We start from the raw sequence: 18,166 nt of genomic DNA on the forward strand, positions 1-18,166 counted from the left end.
AGCAACTTCTGAAACATTTTTGTCTTAAACAAGATGGACCCTGTATACTGCTAAGATCGGGTTTTCAATATAAGTTTAGAAATAAATGAATTGTTGTGTCGTATAAAAAGGAATATACTGAAACAAATGAAGTAATGGTCTGAAAAAAAAACAATCAAAAAATAAAAAACATAAAGGCCACTTTTTCGAAGATGTTTTTCATGTATGGAACCGTAAAAAAATATTTAGTCAATTTATCATTCTCATTAGGCATTAGGCTTTCTTTAAAATTGTTATCTTTTTGTGGTGCAAGATTTATCCAATTGTTTATAGTTAAAAAAATAATTTCTAAATTTTGATAGAGAGAGAGAAGCAAGGATGTGAAAAGAACAAAATTCTGTTAAGGAAGCCAATAATGAAACCTTTTTTATATTTCATAGGATTTGATTGAAAATTTAAATATCTCTTCCAAAACTTTTTTTAGTTAGTTTTTGATAAATATTAAACATAAATATTTGATAAATATTAAAGATATATATATTTTTTTCATCATCGACCATCAATTTAACATATAAAAAAATTTATGCTATCATTTGTAATCATCTCTACTGTAAATTTTATCTTTTCATGATAAGAATTAAATCTTAAATTTCTTCAATATGTATCTATATTGGTGTAGCAAAAACAATATCATCGACGTAGTAAAAAAGGAGATTAATATGAATGGAAGCAAATATATTATTCTCTAAGTCTTACAAAATGTATTTAATATTAAAATAATGGATACATTTAAATTAAAGGTGTGATATGTTAATAAAAATATGAGATATGTTAAAAATATTCCGGCCACGCGGTTCTCTCTATCCAAGGAACGTAATGATAGACTCGGGTATACACGCCAGGTATGATGCTGCCGCAAAGTCGTCCGAGACTGGTAATCCCAATTATGGTGTACATGCATTGATGGTTCGTGTTAAAAACGGCAAGTGGTCCTCCGCTGTCACCCTTGAATAAACAATTCGATTACTTTGCTTCTATTATAAATATTTTTTATAAAAACGATATACAATAAGCAATGTCTCGTTTTTCAATTGAAGCTAATTGAGTTTTTGATCTCTCATTAGAGAAATGAGAGCTGAAAAGAAGCAAACGTAAGTTGCGGCATGATTGGATTAACTAATACTAATAGTTACAAGAACTATTCTAAGAAGCTCGCATTAAAATAAAATTTTTATTTAAAAGGGAATGAAAACTTTCTAAGTGCAAATGTATATTACCTGGCAAGTATCTTTCCCGACTTCTCCCGCACACATTTGCCATTCATTGACGATCCCTAATGCGAGCTCCACGGAACTGCCGCTATCAAAGAAACTCGCGTTGCAATTTTCATGAGGAACCAAACGAAGTGTTACCTTCAGTAGATTATCCGAACCTTGGTCATCAGCTAAAGAATAAGCGACGTGCACTTATTAATTTTGTATGCATATGTACGTATAAAAATAAATATTTTCTTTTTTATAATTAGATCACGTTATATCTTTATATCAGCCTTATAGTAATTAATTTTAGTAACTCAGTTAATCAACAATTTGTCAAATTTAAACTTTTGATAATTTGACATCTAGACTCCTCTCTTTATGATAATAATAATAAGTAAATTTCAAGGCTAATGAGAGATGCTGACTCTCAGTAACTTTAAAATTTATTATTTTAAATATAGAGAGTCCATTCTAATCATTATATTCCTTTCTTTACGATCTTACCCCAATCGACTAGACCCCATCCTGTGGCAACTGCCTTATCATTTTCACCCACGTCAGGCCAATCAACTGGAAGACATGCCGGTCTGACATATGCATCGTAGACAGCATCTCTCGCCAGACGCAGTATAGCTATGTCATGATATTCCGACGGACGTTTATAGTCGGGATGTCTTATTCTTTCCTTTACTTCGATGGTTTGCGGCTTCGCATCGTCATAAGATTGCACGAGATTCAGATCACCGAGCCGCACCCATTTTGCGTTTCCCCTTTTTGAAGTAAATAAAATTTATTATAATAATTATTTATTAACACTTGCTGAAATGCGTTAGTTGATAAATGAATAAGTAGAGCGAAAAAAAATAACTTTTTAAATTTCCAACAATGATAGAATAAACTTGAGCTTTTCGAGAGACCTTTTACACTGAAAAAAGAATTTTCTAAATCTAAATAATATTTTCTTGAATAGTACTAAGTAAATATTTTTTAAATTGTAAATAAATATTTATTCAAAAAGGAAAGTGTAACATTTAAATCAAATATATGTTTAGATTTAGTACATATTTATTATGTAAATATAAGTCCTGCAACAATGGTGATTTCTCCACGTGATACAGGATAATGCGAAAAATTCATCATTTGGAACTTTAGATAATGAAAAAAGATAAATATTTTTTTTTGTTTCCTCAGTATTTACTTGTTAAATTAGATTTTATTAAATACTTGCAATTTAATTTATAACTTATTATTTAATTTTTCTTATTTAATTTATTGTAAATAATTTATCAGAAATCTTTCTTACGTTTCAATGTGAGTATCATTGAAAATCTATAATATGTATATGATATACTCTATATCCATTTTCAGTATCTACATAATTGGAGCAATATTTAAAATGTATGTCTGCCATTTTTATCGGTGTAAGTCACAAATTTCGCAGTGTTAATACAATCAGAAAAATTACATTTTGTTAAGAAGCAAAAATTGACAAAGTAACATAGTCAATAGTCGCTAAAAACTTGGATATTTGATTTTTTGCTTACACCGCAAAGATAAGACTTACCAATGTTGAAATTCACTTTCCTGTTTTCTTAAAGAATAAATCTATAAAGTTTGACGCTATTATGAGATTTACACTTGGAAACATTCCCTTGTTAATATTATTCAAGAAAATATTAGATCAGGAAAATTTATTTTTCAGTATAAGATTTTGAATGTGTATTATCTATTATAATTTTTTATCAACGTTAAATATTTTGATGATAAATATGGATGATAAATATATATATTTGAAATAGAATATTTAAAAGCATACTGAAAGTAAATAAATCTAATCTAAGCATCTCAATTTTATTTTAGTATATTATTTTAATATATTATTTAATCGTATCCCAAAAGCTTCGTTTCCTTTATAATCTCAAAATTATTTATAAAAGTAATCTTAGTATCTCAACTTGGACAAAAATAGATTTTAAATCAATCAAAATTTATAGTTGAGAACAAGAATTACAGTTATAATGATAAGAAAGCCATTAATTTTTGTTTTAGAATATTATAAAAGTAATCTTGGACATTTTATTCAATTTTCTAAATATTAGATAGATGAAAGATAAAAAAAGCAAAACCATTGAAATTTACCAGTCTGCTGTCCAAAGACAGTGCGCTGCTGTCAAAACAATTTTCTTGGAAATTAAGGTACCACCGCAAAGCCATAAGATTTTATCAGAACCGTCGAAACCAACGGCCGCCATGTGCGGAAATTCTTTTGCTTCGGCTTTCTTGCCACCGACGATCAGTTTGCGTGTTTTCAGAGCGCATAATGATGTGTTGAGAGGTTTCCGGTTCAATGTAGGTGTGGGTGGCACTATAAAACCGTAAACAGCTTCCGCGTTTTCTGCGCATTCTGAAGAAAAGAAAATATTAATTAAAGAGGACGTAATAAAACTCGAGAGTTAAAATAATCCTATCATATCCTAATTAATCTTTTTATTTGATCATGTTTTTTATCTTGCTGTTTAAGATCTCAATATGAGTCGAATTTATGTCTATGTTTATTTTATATGTATATATAATTTCGTAGAAGTGTACGTGCAAGATTTTGTATATGTGTGTGTGTGTGTGTGTGTGTGTGTGTGTGTGTGTGATATATTTTTTTAATATCAAGCTAATGCAAAAGAAGAAAAAAATATTTTAATCCTGCTTATTCACTGCAGTTATCTTGAATTGTGACGTCAGAAACGAGTAAAACGCATTAGAAAATTCTACAAACTATATTAAAAAATGTAATTATTTTTTAATAAAATAATATTTATAATTGATAGAAAATATAATTATAAAGTATACCGAATATTCCTTTATGTCCCGGTAATCAATAAATAATGATAATTTGAAATTGAATTAATTGTTTAACTAGAAAATAAAACAGAAAATAAATATAATATTATCGAAAATGAATATGATTTTTACTATAAAATAAATATGATTTTTATTACAAAAATAAAATGATAATCGCACCTTTCATTTATCTTATGCTCAGAAAATTGAAAAAAATTGATTAAGAGTGTTTTTACAGTATTCTAAAATAAAAATTAATGGCTATCTTATCATTATGTAGTTTTTGTTCTTAAATAATTAATTCTAATTTAATAATTATTCTCGACACATTTTACAAATGTATCATATTAAAAACATATTGTGCTATTAAACAGTATTTTTATTTTAATATGTTTTGTAAGAATTTTTATTATGTAATTTCTCGCTTCTGACATTATCAATCTAAAGATCCTTAGTAAATAATCAGGAATCTCATTTTCCATTCGAGTTTGCTGAAAATGTCTATATTGCTGATTTAACACTAATAAACTGTTAGTTCATCATTGCTAAAAACTGTGTATGTATACTTAAGAGACCGTATGCTTTTATGTATTGTATGTTTACGTAAAGAATTCTTCTGAAGAGACAGAAGTATGAATCAAATTGTACGCTAGTTTCAATAAATGTTGATGTTATTCTAGCATGTTCCTTATCTTTAATTAAAGAATAGGTTGAAAAGAAATTTTTTCTTACTTGCTCGTGCTACAGATCTTGATTCATCTAATTTCAAAGGTCGCATTGTATTTGTTCGTACAGTAGTCTCCTTTTGCGGTGCCGGCGTTGGCGTTGGTTGAGTTACATGGTTTATTTTTGGGCAACATACTATTGGGTTGAAACCTACAAATCCGCAGGTTTGACTAGGCATTTTGCCTGCTAACAATTCCTCATATACTTTTGGACAGTCTTGTAAAGACTTGCAATCACCTGGTGAATTGTCGATCGTACATGATTCTGAAAATTATAAAAGACACATTAATTACAAATTTGTATTACAAATTTTTGCTAATCAGACAATCAGACAATTTTATTCCCATGCTTATCATCAAATCAGACAATTTGAGAATTACGTAACCGTTTTAGATATTAACAATTTTGTTGTCACCACTTTGAATTTGGAAATTTATTAAACATAATAGTGTAAAATTGTTACGACATTTACATTTGTATGGCATTCACGTTTAGACTATTTTTCAACTAAGATTGACCAGATTTACAATGAAGATGTTTTATTTTATACTCCTAAGGAGCAAAATTATGAAAAAGTTCTTACAACTCTATAAAACGTTTGTACAATTTACATATCGGAAAATTATATGACGGAAAAGTTAATGTCAATTATACAATTATTTGTAGTTTTTATAACATCTATATGATTACATAAAATTTAATCGATATATGTGCAATATTCATATGAAGTTTTTATAACATCTATACAATTATGTACAAATTAGAGTCGTAATGTGATATTCATTTTAAGATTTTGTAACGCCTAATCATTATATGTTAATCTGATAATACTCACAGTTTTTAAATTTTTGAAACGTCTTTACTATTACTTATAAATTATATATACTCATAAATTAATGTATGTACTTATAAATTAATTGTTTTGTAATATAAATGTTACTGTTTTTGAAACATTTATATAACTCTGTATATTTTAACTCGACTTTTAAGTCATAATTTCAGGTTTTTAAAACATTTATACAACTGCGAACATGAACGTGTTGTGTAGAAATAATGTATGTTTGTAAAACATAATTTATATTTTATATAAAGTGGGATTATTTTAATTATTATTATTAATCTATCCAAGGAGCACAAAGTTATGAGAAAGTACGAAAAAAATGCTTTTGACAGTTTATAGTAAATTCATCATAAACTTATACGAGAACTCGAATAACAATCAAATGCTAAATTGTTAAATTTATAGCTCAGAGTTAGCGTGTTAGGTTATTATCTAATCTAGATTTTAAGTTCAAATCTGGTCGAAACCACATTTTTATAAATATGTATATAAATGATGAATATATGAAGATAAATATGAAAAAATATTTAATTTTAATAATTATTGACTATATTAACGTCTGTATATAATCTTAAGACGGTTATTAAGACGTTATTTTATGATTAATGGTTTGTTGTAAAACAGTATATTACAAGTTTTTATATAGTTAATACATATATAATGTTAAAAATAGTTAAAAATTAGTTGTATAGATTTTTCATTTACCTATAAATTTAATATAAACGTTTCAACGACATTATTACTTGCATTTTTAAGTTGCACAAGATAAATTATAAAGTTTTAAAAAAAGTTGTATAAATATTTATATATCAAAATCTGTGAGATATTAAAATAAATGAATTGTTACACACTTTAACAACTTGTATTGGTTCTGATAAGCTTGGCATTAATACATTTATTGATATATTTGCTACAGCCTATTCTGTTTATATTGATAAGATTGATGATTACTCTACTTAAAAAGATTTTTTTCGATTCAATTTTGGAACTAAAAATTTAAGAATAAAGATATTAATGTGAGACTTTTCAATTTGAATTATTTATAGCTTTAAAATATTTATTATAGAAAAGAAAAGACATTAGTTGTAACAATTAATAAGATTTTATTAAATATAAATATAACAATTATGTAGACTAATTGAAAGCATTGAAATTGCATTTCATAAATTTATTTCAAGTATAATTTAAGATTTTATTTCGTGCCATGGTTTTTTCATGAATTTAAAAAGAATTGAGGCTGATCTAAGCAGAACAACAAATCGCGATAATGTCAAAATAGCATTAAAATAAATCGTTATAATTTAAAAAGTGACTTTTAATTATTTTAGAGCCATTTTAATATCATTTTGATTTTATAAATTTTTTTTATTTGAGGATAAATCAATGAGATATAACATTGATCTTTCTTGTTAACAAAGTCATTGCGACGGATTTATTTGCTATAACAAATTAAAAATACAGGTTTCTTTTTCAATGTCAGAGAGATATTTCTACAAGCTTTGCAATTGTCATTAAATCATTATGTCGAATACTAAATTGTACAATGTGGTATATTACATGGACAAAACTAATTGTTAATGCTTGACGCGTAATTATCAAGTAATTATTTCTTCTTCTGCATGCAAAATTAAAAGTAAAGAAATTACACAAAACCAAATAATACATTTATAATTATGTATTAAATATATAATCATTTATAATCAGAGAGTTACATGAAAGAAACATATTGCTGTACAATAGATTTTGTTTAGTATACAGCACGTTGTTTGGAAGACTTTTCCATTCACCGAGAAGAATGTACTCAATATATTCTTTCCCGTATTTTTAGCGAAGTGAACTGATACTCACGTCCGATGTACATTCCATGAGTCGGTGACAGGATCGAAACCAACACTAACAGTAATAACGATGAGGCGATCGACACACTCACTGGCATCCTCGATCAGCCTTGGTCAGCCTTGATCACGTTATTTTCTCGTCTGATCTCGAAGACTCGTTGGCGGTGGAAGATATACCTCGTCTAACACGTTTGTCCCATGCGTTTCTGTTTTTCCCGATCCCCACTCGATCGCTTCGACCAGTGATGGTGATGAACTGCGAGGTCATTCTCGTGATGTACTTCTTGATAAATCAGTCGATCGTACGTATGATTCCATTTACTTCTTCGAGGAAGATCTCAGCAAAACGATCTAACGATGGATGATTAAGAGGCAATCAGTTGTCGCGTGCCGCAAGCAATCTGTAACAGGAATTGAAGCCTCCATAATTCTTATGTGACTTTGACTGAAATCGTTGTAATTTCTGTAATTTCCATTTTTAATGTGTATCTTTCACGCGAATTATTATCATGCTGCTGTCGTCACGAAAAACGATATTAAAAAAGTTATCTCTGCACGAAGAGAAATTTTTCTTAGAATTTATCCTGAAAATATGACAATCGTGGAACAATATTGCATTTCGAAGAATTTTAATGTAAATCTCTCTCATTCATTGATAAAACTACAATAAAGTATAAAATAAGTTTGATCAATTTTACTGAAGTGCATGGTAAAAATTTTTTAAATATTGTATTGTATTACAACTATCATATCTCCAAGGTAAATTTTAAAAATTCTCTTCGTGTGCTTACATTATACTTCGCCATTTGAATTTAATGGAAATATAGACTAGGATCATTAATTCTAGATATCCAATGAATAATGCAATGTACATATATGATTTTGTGCATTCATGCGTGTAATCAATTTCTCACAAAAGTCGCTCCTTATTTAGATCTGTTGATTCATGCTTGAAATATTTATATTTTTTTTTAAATAAAAGATTGTAAATAAAAGACTTACTGCCTTTTCGTTTGAATATGAAAAAAATAATGTTGTATTAATAGTACTAATTTAGTTGAAAATAATCTTATTTACTCAATATATTCTTATTTTAATAAAACAAGTATTTATTTCATTAATATGCTATTAAATTAACCAGATTATTTCAAATTATAGATCTAATATTATTATTATAACATCATTTTTTTCATACTTTATATAATGAGAAAAAAATTTATTTAATTTAAATACGAGTACATATCCTCTAACAAAAAAATGTAAAGATGTAAACTAATTTAATTTAATTTATCTTCGTCTTTTTTGTTGGAGGATGCATGTATTTAAGTAAAATATAATATGTTTTTTGTCGAAAGAAATAAAAACAAAATTAATTTTGCCAAATAAATAATTCTTTTTTTCTCAGTACAATATTTTATACAAGTGTATCGTATATATTGACATATTATCTCTTTTTTATGTAACACAGAGAAAATTTCGTTAGAATAAATGCAAAGAAAACAGAAGCAAATGTTTTATTTCTCATTAATGTGATGCGCAAAGTAGTCGATATTTTGTACATTTAACACTTTACTTCATTCATAAAGATATTTCTCTTTCAAACAGATGCATATTTTCTGCGAAACCATTAATTTATTTGTCTTAGAATAATTAATATATTACTAAACTTATGCTAATTGTATATTATCTTATCGATTTCTTGCAGATAACATTTAAAATTCTATAATTTAGAATTCTAGAATTATATCTGTGTTAGTCATATCTCTTATTATTCTGCATTTTTACTATATTACGACGATTTTCTTACCATATTCATTCAATAGGAAGTACTATGTTAATTTATTTGAAGTAAATGTAAAGATAATGGAATGTATATAACTTTCTTAAAGAAATCTTGATGCAAAGTTCGAGGATAATAGTCTGATTTACTTTACAAATGCAAAACGATTCATATATAATGTAAGAGTAGATTGCAGATTTTTTGGAAATTTTTGATTTCTTTGCAGAACTTTCTTAGATCTTATTACGATTAATATAATTTATTCCTTTTATGGTGTCACTATATTTATGGTATCACTATTTGTTTATGGATTACATATTACTAAGTTATTAGAAATCTAATAATGATTAGATATTTTTCAACACGTCAATCATTGAACTTAATACATGGAACAAATCCGATTCGATCCATCATGATCGATGTTATAATCCTGCCAAAGGCCCGATGAGTTTGATAAGACCAGTTTCATTAAGAATGAAACACGTGTACATTCAGGGATGTAGCATTTTTTAAATGTTACAAGAAATGTCTGCAAGAAATCGATAAGATAATATACAATTAGCATAAGTTTAGTAATAATATATTAATTATTCTAAGACAAATAAATTAATGGTTTCGCAGAAAATATGCATCTGTTTGAAAGAGAAATATCTTTATGAATGAAGTAAAGTATTAAATGTACAAAATTTATGTCTCACGCATTCTAGGATGTGTAATAATACAAAAGAATGTAGTGTGTGTTCGAGTAATAATAATGAAATGGTTTTTGAATTAAATAGGATTTATGAACATTTTTTGAGAAAATATACCATTCTGAGCAAAATGCTTGCAAATTATGTCTCAAGCTAATAGGTGATAAACAAAATTTTACAATTCTTGTTCTTTATTTTATAGAAAAACTTTTATTTTATAAAACAGATCTTTATTTTATAAAAGTTAATTGAAGATTTATTTATCAACATTGCAAATACAATATTGAAAATAACTACTTCAAATAATAATCTATTTTAGTAGTTATAAAAAAATTGTTTTGAAATTCAAGTATTTAAAACATCTTTTGTTAAATCTGAAATTTAAGTTAATGTTTTGTTTAATTGATGTGAGTGTTTGTATGTAAAAAGAAGATCATTATTTATCATGAGCGTGAGTATGTAAAAAGAAGATCATTTTTTATCGTGAGCATGATATGCAGTTAAATCAGAACACAACGCAGTTTTTCTACGAAATAACTGATTATTAAGGTACAATACCTACTTACTGGAAGCAGACGCAACATTTTATGAAATGCACCAGGAAGAATTCAGCGGATACGTCATTGCTTGTAGTTCCGCTAATATCATTAATGACACCTTGATTCATGGATTACCAAATCGTTAATAAACGATTTTATCGAGCAATTCGCATGCACTTCGTTACGCATTATCCATTGTTTTTAAGGCGAAAATTTGCTATTAAGGCTTTTGTTCGAAAAAAGTATCGGTACGTTGTGCATTGGATTTACAACATGCATAGAGAGCTTGCAATCGTGTTGTTCATCACAATTTTATTTAGGAATTCCGTGGCGCGAAAAAGTGAAGAAAGTTAGTGATAGCCTATCTGCTTCGTTATATGCGCGATCGGATTCGAAGAATTGTTTATTTCTAATGTATGCATACATATGACTTCAATGTATCTTATTTTCTTGCCAAATTTAAAATTAATTTTTTATAGATTTTTTATGGAGAAATTGAATTAAAAATCATGGCAACTTCATAATTTTTAAATATTATACTAAATATTGTAGCAATTAATTGCAAAATTAAATAAATATTTGTTTACATTAAATCCCTAAAAGTGATTAAACCACTAAAAAATAAGAACAATCCTTAATTTAGAGACTTATAATCATTTGTTTTAATTTTCGTGTTCTAAATCTCTATAATTTAATAATCTTGAAGTCTTTAATTTAATCTTAAATTTTTCATTAGGAATCAAAAGCTTCATTAGGAATCGAGCTTTTATAAAATCTTCCATAAAACCTTTGTTACTGGAAAATTAACTCTAATTAGGCTACAGTTACTTGATACTGTAAATGCTTCAAAGCATTCGATTAATTAATTAGAAGATAAAAATTAACTAATTGTCCAATCAAAAAAAAGCATTTCAAAACAGTTTGTAATCGTAGATAATTATTATCACAGAATTTGCATTTTTCACAACTTTACTTCTGAGAAAATGTGTAATGTTTGTTAAATCGATATCAAGCTGTTTTTAGAACTATTCTTCATTATGCGAATATGTGCTTTGTGATTACAAGAAACGTGTATAATTTGTTTAGATCAACACACAAATAGATGCGCGTTTCACAGGAGATGCATTAAGCAATCATGACATGCAATAACGAATTAATGAACTACGCACTTTGCAGAAAAAGAATTACGCGTATAAATGAGTAATTTCCATATATTGCCATAATTCCCTCACATCGTAATTACACCATAAATCGTCGTTTGCATCATTTTCCACGCATTTTCCGCTATAATCATAATCCTCAATTTGCATAATCCCCACTTCGTAGAATGTAAAGAATATGCGGATCTGGTTTACGAAACCGAGAGCTCGCCAACTTTACGTATCAATGCTGTCTCGAATAAAGTCTCCCGCTGCGCTGTTGTTGAGATACCTCTAATTATCGGCGGAATCCAAGCGAAACATGCGGAATTTCCGCATATGGTGAGAATAAATACGTATTTATCGCTGCAAAATAATTAAGAATCATATATAATGTTGTCGAATGTTGCAATAAACGTATAAGCATAAACATTTGTAGACAATGAAAATTGTTTTCTAAATTTCAATTACTTAATAGAAAATGGTATTAATATAATTGTCACTAATATAATGTTACGTAAACACACAATGTAATATAAAATTTATGCTTATATAAAATTAAAATATTCATAAATATGCAGAAAAACATAAAATTTAAAAATATATACAATAAAAAATATTCTTTTAATATATGCGTAAAATATACTTTTGCATGTCCCTATAATTTTTAAAAATAGAAAATAATAATTGCAAATATTACATTTTATTATATTTTTATTAAATAAATTAATTTGTCTAATAATTTTTACTTTTTTATTGTCACATGTTGCACAGCAATAATTTTCTTTTATATGCGATCCTAAAAATCTGTCATTTGGAAAATCCCTTGTAATAGCACAATATAGATTTCCATGTATTATTTTAATCACCAAAGTAATTAACAGAGCAGTATTTTCCATATCGTAGGCAGTGATCGGTTATGGTAAAGATGTGTCCTGGCAATGCGGAGGAAGCATCATCTCTGAGAATTTTATTCTGACAGCAGCGCACTGTATGGAATCCCCGGACAAGTAACAATTTTGCTACAATTATTTCTTTGCACTTACATCATTACTACATTATCATCAATTCTGGATATTAAATAGAAACTTATATTAGGACGGGACTATTCGGTCAGTTTCAACTTTAAAATAATACAAATATTCACGACAACAAACAACATCTCTTTGCAGTGATATGCTTAAAAGTTTACAATCATGATTGCTCTTTGAGAACACAAATACAATCTTTAAATATTCAATATGTTGCTGTTCGGAAACATGAACATTATCGCGAAAAGTGGACGAAAAAACTCCACTGTACTCTGTTACTACATTACATCTACGTGTTTCTTAGGGGTCCTGCAATCAAAGTGCGAGTCGGCTTAATTAATCTGTTAACTCCCGGCGATGCTATGCAGGAAAGGAACATCGCGGAAAGAATTAAATATCCGGATTACAAATTTTCGGTCAGATACCACGATATAGCGTTACTCAAGCTTGAACAACCATTGAAGTTGAATCCTCGAGTGAGACCCGCGTGCCTGGAAATAGAATCCCAGCTACCAGGAAAAAGTGCTATCGCCTCTGGATTTGGAAAAACATCCTACGGTCAGTATCTTTTAAAATCTAATCTACAATATGCTCTTCGCTTCCTATTTCTAGCGTTTTATTTCTTGCTTTTTTGCGATAATCATATTTCTTATTGTCTTGTTTGAAGTTCAATTTTTATCTCGGACGACATAGAGAAAAAACAGAAAAAGAGGCAAAAAAAGTAAAAGGTAACAAGTGTAATAGGCAAGAAACAGGAAGCAAAGAATTATTATAGATTAGACTTAAACTTTTTATGTTACAAGTATAAGTAAAATGTCTATATGAATCTTCGCGGTTATTGATGCGTAAATAATATATAAAGCGATAAGATTCGCAAACAATTGAAATATACTTACTAATAAAATTAACAGCAGACGTTTCAACTCTGGATCAAACTAGACTTCCGCATTGGAGGAGAATTGAAATCCAGAAACGTTTACCTTATCGCCTTATAAATATATTATTTACGCACCAACAATCACAGAACTTCATATTGGCATTCTATTTATATTTGATTTATTCTTAGAATCACGAAATTATTTTTATTATTATCTTAATTTTCATGTTTATGTTAAATTTAATAATAGTATTTTATATCATCATTTATATTCTTTTTTTGCACATTGAGAGATATAATGTGAGGTATTGTTCAGAATCCAGTATCGGCAGCAACGAATTGATGAAAGTCCAGTTGAACTACATTTCCGAAGATAAATGTAAAAAGACTTACGCTGAGGATCTTGGTACTCGGCGGCTACCTGATGGTTTAATATCGAGCTTACTTTGCGCCGGCATAATGGAAGGCGGCAAAGACACTTGTCAGGTGAAAAATTGTTTAAAATTATTTTTAAATCTTTTTATTTTTTTAAATAAAGTTTTGAAAATACATTTCTTATTCCTCAGATTAAGGATTTTATTATACATTAACCTCTTTACTTATTTTTGAACATTTCGATTTTTGAAGTTCTTAATTTTAATTTAAAGACTAAAGAAATTTATATGTAATTTTATATGTAATTTTAAAAATATATCAGTAAATATATTATACATATATATATATATATATATATATATATATGTATATATACATTAAGCATTATAAGTAAAGAATAAATACACATAATATATTTAAATTAACTAAATTTGATAAATTTTACTTCTAAAAAATATTAGTAATATTCTTACTATTAAATACAATCATGTATTTTAAAAATCCTATGTTTAAAAAATTGAAAAAAGATTGGAATACAGTCTAATTTGATATATTTGTAGGGTGATAGTGGCGGTCCATTACAAAGAATTCTTACGGAACCTTACTGCATGTACAGCATCGTTGGTGTGACAAGCTTCGGAAAGTTTTGTGCCTTTAAATCATCGCCCGCGATATATACCAGAGTTAGTTCTTATCTTGATTGGATTGAGAATATTGTTTGGCCGTAAAAATTATATACGAAAGCGTATCAATAAATGCGATTCTCAAATTTAATTTCAACGATTTCAATAAATATGATTCTCAAATTTAATTCCAACGATTTCAATAAATAGTAAAAAACAATTATATAAAGTTATCGAGGTAATGAGAATTGAGGAATAATTAAAATAAATAATAACAGACAACATCGTCATATTATAATCATTACTATAATTTTTATTGCAAAAGAGATAATATTTATTGGTATATTTACAATGTGGTACCCAAATGTATATATATATATACGTACGATCCAGTGTAATGAACATATGCAACTTATGTACTTTTACTCAAGTAATACATCCTAATTAATAACAACCAACAATGATAAAATGTATACAATATATAATGACTAATACGCTCTGTAAAAATAGAATAATATTCAACCCACACAATTCGGATAAAAGATGGTAAAACAATGTCGTAACATTAACTTTAATAAGTGTTATAGTATGTCTAGTATATATTGGAAGATACACACATAAAATTATTAAATATTACAAGTGGCTAGTAAAAATACAGAAAAGAGAACGAGGACTTATAACACGATAAAAAAATCTACAGAGACGTGATCTACTTATTAGAAGAAATATCTCGGTAATCGTCCAGTAAGATAAGAGATGCTTAAAATTTCCATCGAGACGCAATTAAAATCCTTAATGAGTACGTATATTATTTACATTATGTACGTGATTTAAGTTATCAGTCTTACGGCTCTCGAAAGGAAATAACGCATATATGTACATACACACGCTAGCGTGAGGTCTCGTTGTATTGATTAACGACTGATATTCGACGAACAGACACGAACTCGAACTAGAGCAGCAATACCGGTGCACAAACTGGCTTCTTCGCAATAGAACTACCAATCATTCTACGTTTTTCCGGTACATTTGTTCGCAGCTTCTTTTAATTCGCTGCATTGAAAAATGAAGAGAAAAAAGAAATAAAGAAGATAAAAGAGGAGAATCGAAGAAAAGAAAAAAAAAGATGAAAGATGAATGAGAAATAGAAAGAAAAGGAAAAGAAAGATGACAAAAGAAATAGTAGAAAATAATATTGGTTCGTTTATTGAAGATTTGATGTTAAAGTCTATCTCGTTGAGAAAGCGTAACGAAAGTGGAATATCAATCGTTATCTACTTTGAAGAATAGAATTGCAAAGAATCCCTACGAGCAGAGAAAGCAGTTCCGTTTACAGTGCTGCTATCAAAGCCCGATGCAGGACGCGTAAAATGGCGTCTGCAAATCACCAGGTGGAGTCTGGCTATTTCTCGTAGTCATGCCGACGTTTCTTTCCAACAATGGAAACTGCAACTTAAAGCACTCTCTCATTCTCGCATCTCGCGAAAGCAGTGCCGCCTCCGGTTGCCCCCTCGTTTTCTGAAATCAAAACTCAAGTCGCTGAGCATTCGAATATTGCTTTCGTTTAACAACGCGGGTGGTATTGTATTTCCGTGCGTGCTAAAGCCACACACTAGAGAGACATACATTTAATTTCAAATGAGAGGTTTGAAGAAGCACAGGCATTGAAGTGGCAGCGATTTGAACGTGCTGGAAGAACTTAGAGTCAGAAGTGACTTCAAAGAAACTCTATAGGATGCTCCATATATAGAAGCCCGCCAGATACGAGATAAGAATTGATCGGCAAGAAATGCCTGATGAAAAAGTATCGAAAGATTCATGAGTTCACAAGCATTCATGCTCCACTCCGCTGTTTCGACGCGACCTTTTGCGATCGTGCTGACTATTAACTCGTGAATACCTGAATAAAATTAAAATTAAAATAAAACTGACATTTCAATAATCGAAACAATACACAAGCTTTTTACAAAGTCACCTTAGAAGAAAATATCAAGCATATGATAATTCAACTCATATACACATTCATCATAGAATTTCGTTTTACATATATTCACGAATTAATAGTCGATTGCGTACGTTTCAGCATATACGACGTAATCGAGATGTACGTCGATAGGCTCATTCGCTATTATTGCAGTTCATTCGCTTGTTCTATTTATTTTGAAACTCTACTTGCTTGAACGCGTTGATTCAAGCAAGCAGGTGGTCCGCAAAACGTGTGTACATACATGTATCACGTGTGTACACATGTATACGCTGAATTCTATATATGTATATAAGACATAAATCTTCGTTAAAAAATTCTTTGTGAAAAGTGAAAGCCAAAGGTAGTTAAAATACATATAGATATAGTTGCGCTTTAAATTAGAAGTTCAACATTTCACAAGATATATCTGGTGTCGTTTATCTTCTCAATTCGAATATTCTAACAATGCGGTGTAACGACGAAGCTACGATTTATTGCTCTCTAATCGAATGAAACGGTACGTGTCGAAAAAGGAACTATAAAAGATACGGCATATAGCATCGGTCACAAAATAAACCTGCCATTAACAGTTATCATCTCGTCGTTTCCTACTAATTCACATCGACTACGAACGGTACCTGCCTTATATTTCTCGCAGTTATTAATAATAAAACTTTCAACGACTCGATAACGATAATACGATTGCTCAAATAACGCAATAATAGGCTTAAAGAACGTAGAAAAACGCTTGCAAGGATCGTTTTATGAGCTTACTTGGGCGACGCTGAGCATTATATGAGAACAAATCTCTATAATTCCTTAAGGCACTCTAAGGCACATTGCGATACAATTTTTTACACAGTAATCTCGTAATGCTAGTTACCTCACGAGACCCACGCGCGTTTCCTATCTCCCGTTATACTCGTAAAAAATAATTGACATTCGGGCAATGATTTGTGTTTCAGAGAAGATAGTATTGACAGTGCCAAGAGGAAAAAATGAAAGATAGAAAAAGAGAAGAGAAGAAGAGAAAGAGGAAGAAGTGTATGAAGGAAGAAATGGAGAAAGCTTACAGAACTATAACATTGGCCGATATGACGAGACCAGCGAGATTTGGATCAAGTCGAGGGTGGAAGCTCAAGACGGACTCCTGTTCACAGACGGGCCGAAAATCCCAGGAATGAAGAAACGAAGGAGGAAGAAGAGAACGTTTGAGAAGATAACGTGCGACGATGATGTTCGCATTGGCGAGCGTGGTCGCTGATGTTATAGCTGGAGGCAGACGTTGGATGATTTTCATGAACCGGTCGTACGATGACGCGGATGCTAAAACCTGTAACAGTAATGATATATGATAAGACAACGCGCAACTTCGACTGATTTCAATAATATATAACATGAAAATAAGAATCGAAAATGTGCGTTAAATATAATTGCAACAAAATAATAATTGTAGTAGAATATACTGCGGAAAAAGTCAGGTAATAGTTACTAAATGTATTTTGTTTGGCATACACGGAAAGTATAATTTTGTTGAAGTATCTAAAAATTTAGCTAGATAGATTTGAAAATAATTTTATTAGATCATTAAAAGAATTAATCTAGGCTCAAATTGATTGCTAGAATGACAAAACTGTTTGCAGCTAATAACTTTTTTATTTTTAAT

General features: G+C 29.0%; 3 protein-coding genes across 5 annotated transcripts in view; 1 reads left to right on the top strand and 2 right to left on the bottom strand.

Moving 5' to 3' along the window:
• Nucleotides 1-717: 717 nt before the first annotated feature.
• Nucleotides 718-7,629, bottom strand: LOC105154925 (venom protease). Its single transcript, XM_011070732.2, has 6 exons — nt 7,489-7,629; nt 4,806-5,063; nt 3,378-3,642; nt 1,743-2,008; nt 1,257-1,423; nt 718-984 (listed from the first exon to the last, which is right to left on the bottom strand). The coding sequence occupies exons 1-6, from the start codon at nt 7,574-7,576 to the stop codon at nt 811-813; spliced, it is 1,218 nt and encodes a 405-aa protein (XP_011069034.1). The 5' UTR covers nt 7,577-7,629; the 3' UTR covers nt 718-810.
• Nucleotides 7,630-10,645: 3,016 nt separating this feature from the next.
• LOC105154962 (serine protease snk) lies at nt 10,646-17,559 on the top strand. 3 transcript variants are annotated; one of them, XM_087412041.1, is made up of 7 exons: nt 10,646-10,838; nt 11,816-11,970; nt 12,535-12,638; nt 12,964-13,217; nt 13,853-14,022; nt 14,472-14,594; nt 17,466-17,559. In XM_087412041.1, the coding sequence occupies exons 1-7, from the start codon at nt 10,661-10,663 to the stop codon at nt 17,472-17,474; spliced, it is 993 nt and encodes a 330-aa protein (XP_087268167.1). In that variant the 5' UTR covers nt 10,646-10,660; the 3' UTR covers nt 17,475-17,559. The 3 variants fall into 3 exon arrangements, with proteins under 3 accessions (XP_087268167.1, XP_087268195.1, XP_087268129.1); XM_087412069.1 differs by lacking the exon at nt 14,472-14,594; XM_087412003.1 differs by lacking the exon at nt 17,466-17,559 and having other exon boundaries at nt 14,472-15,242.
• Nucleotides 14,827-18,166, bottom strand: part of Gbs-70E (Glycogen binding subunit 70E) — a 34,787-nt gene continuing 31,447 nt past the window's right edge. The window contains exon 5 of the mRNA XM_011070733.2: nt 14,827-17,833. The gene's annotated coding sequence lies outside the window, so the exon portion shown is untranslated. The remainder of the gene's footprint in view (nt 17,834-18,166) is intronic.

This window comes from Acromyrmex echinatior, chromosome 1 (assembly GCF_024713525.1).
Source record: "Acromyrmex echinatior isolate Ae372 chromosome 1, ASM2471352v2, whole genome shotgun sequence".
In the NCBI taxonomy this organism is placed as follows: domain Eukaryota; kingdom Metazoa; phylum Arthropoda; class Insecta; order Hymenoptera; family Formicidae; genus Acromyrmex; species Acromyrmex echinatior.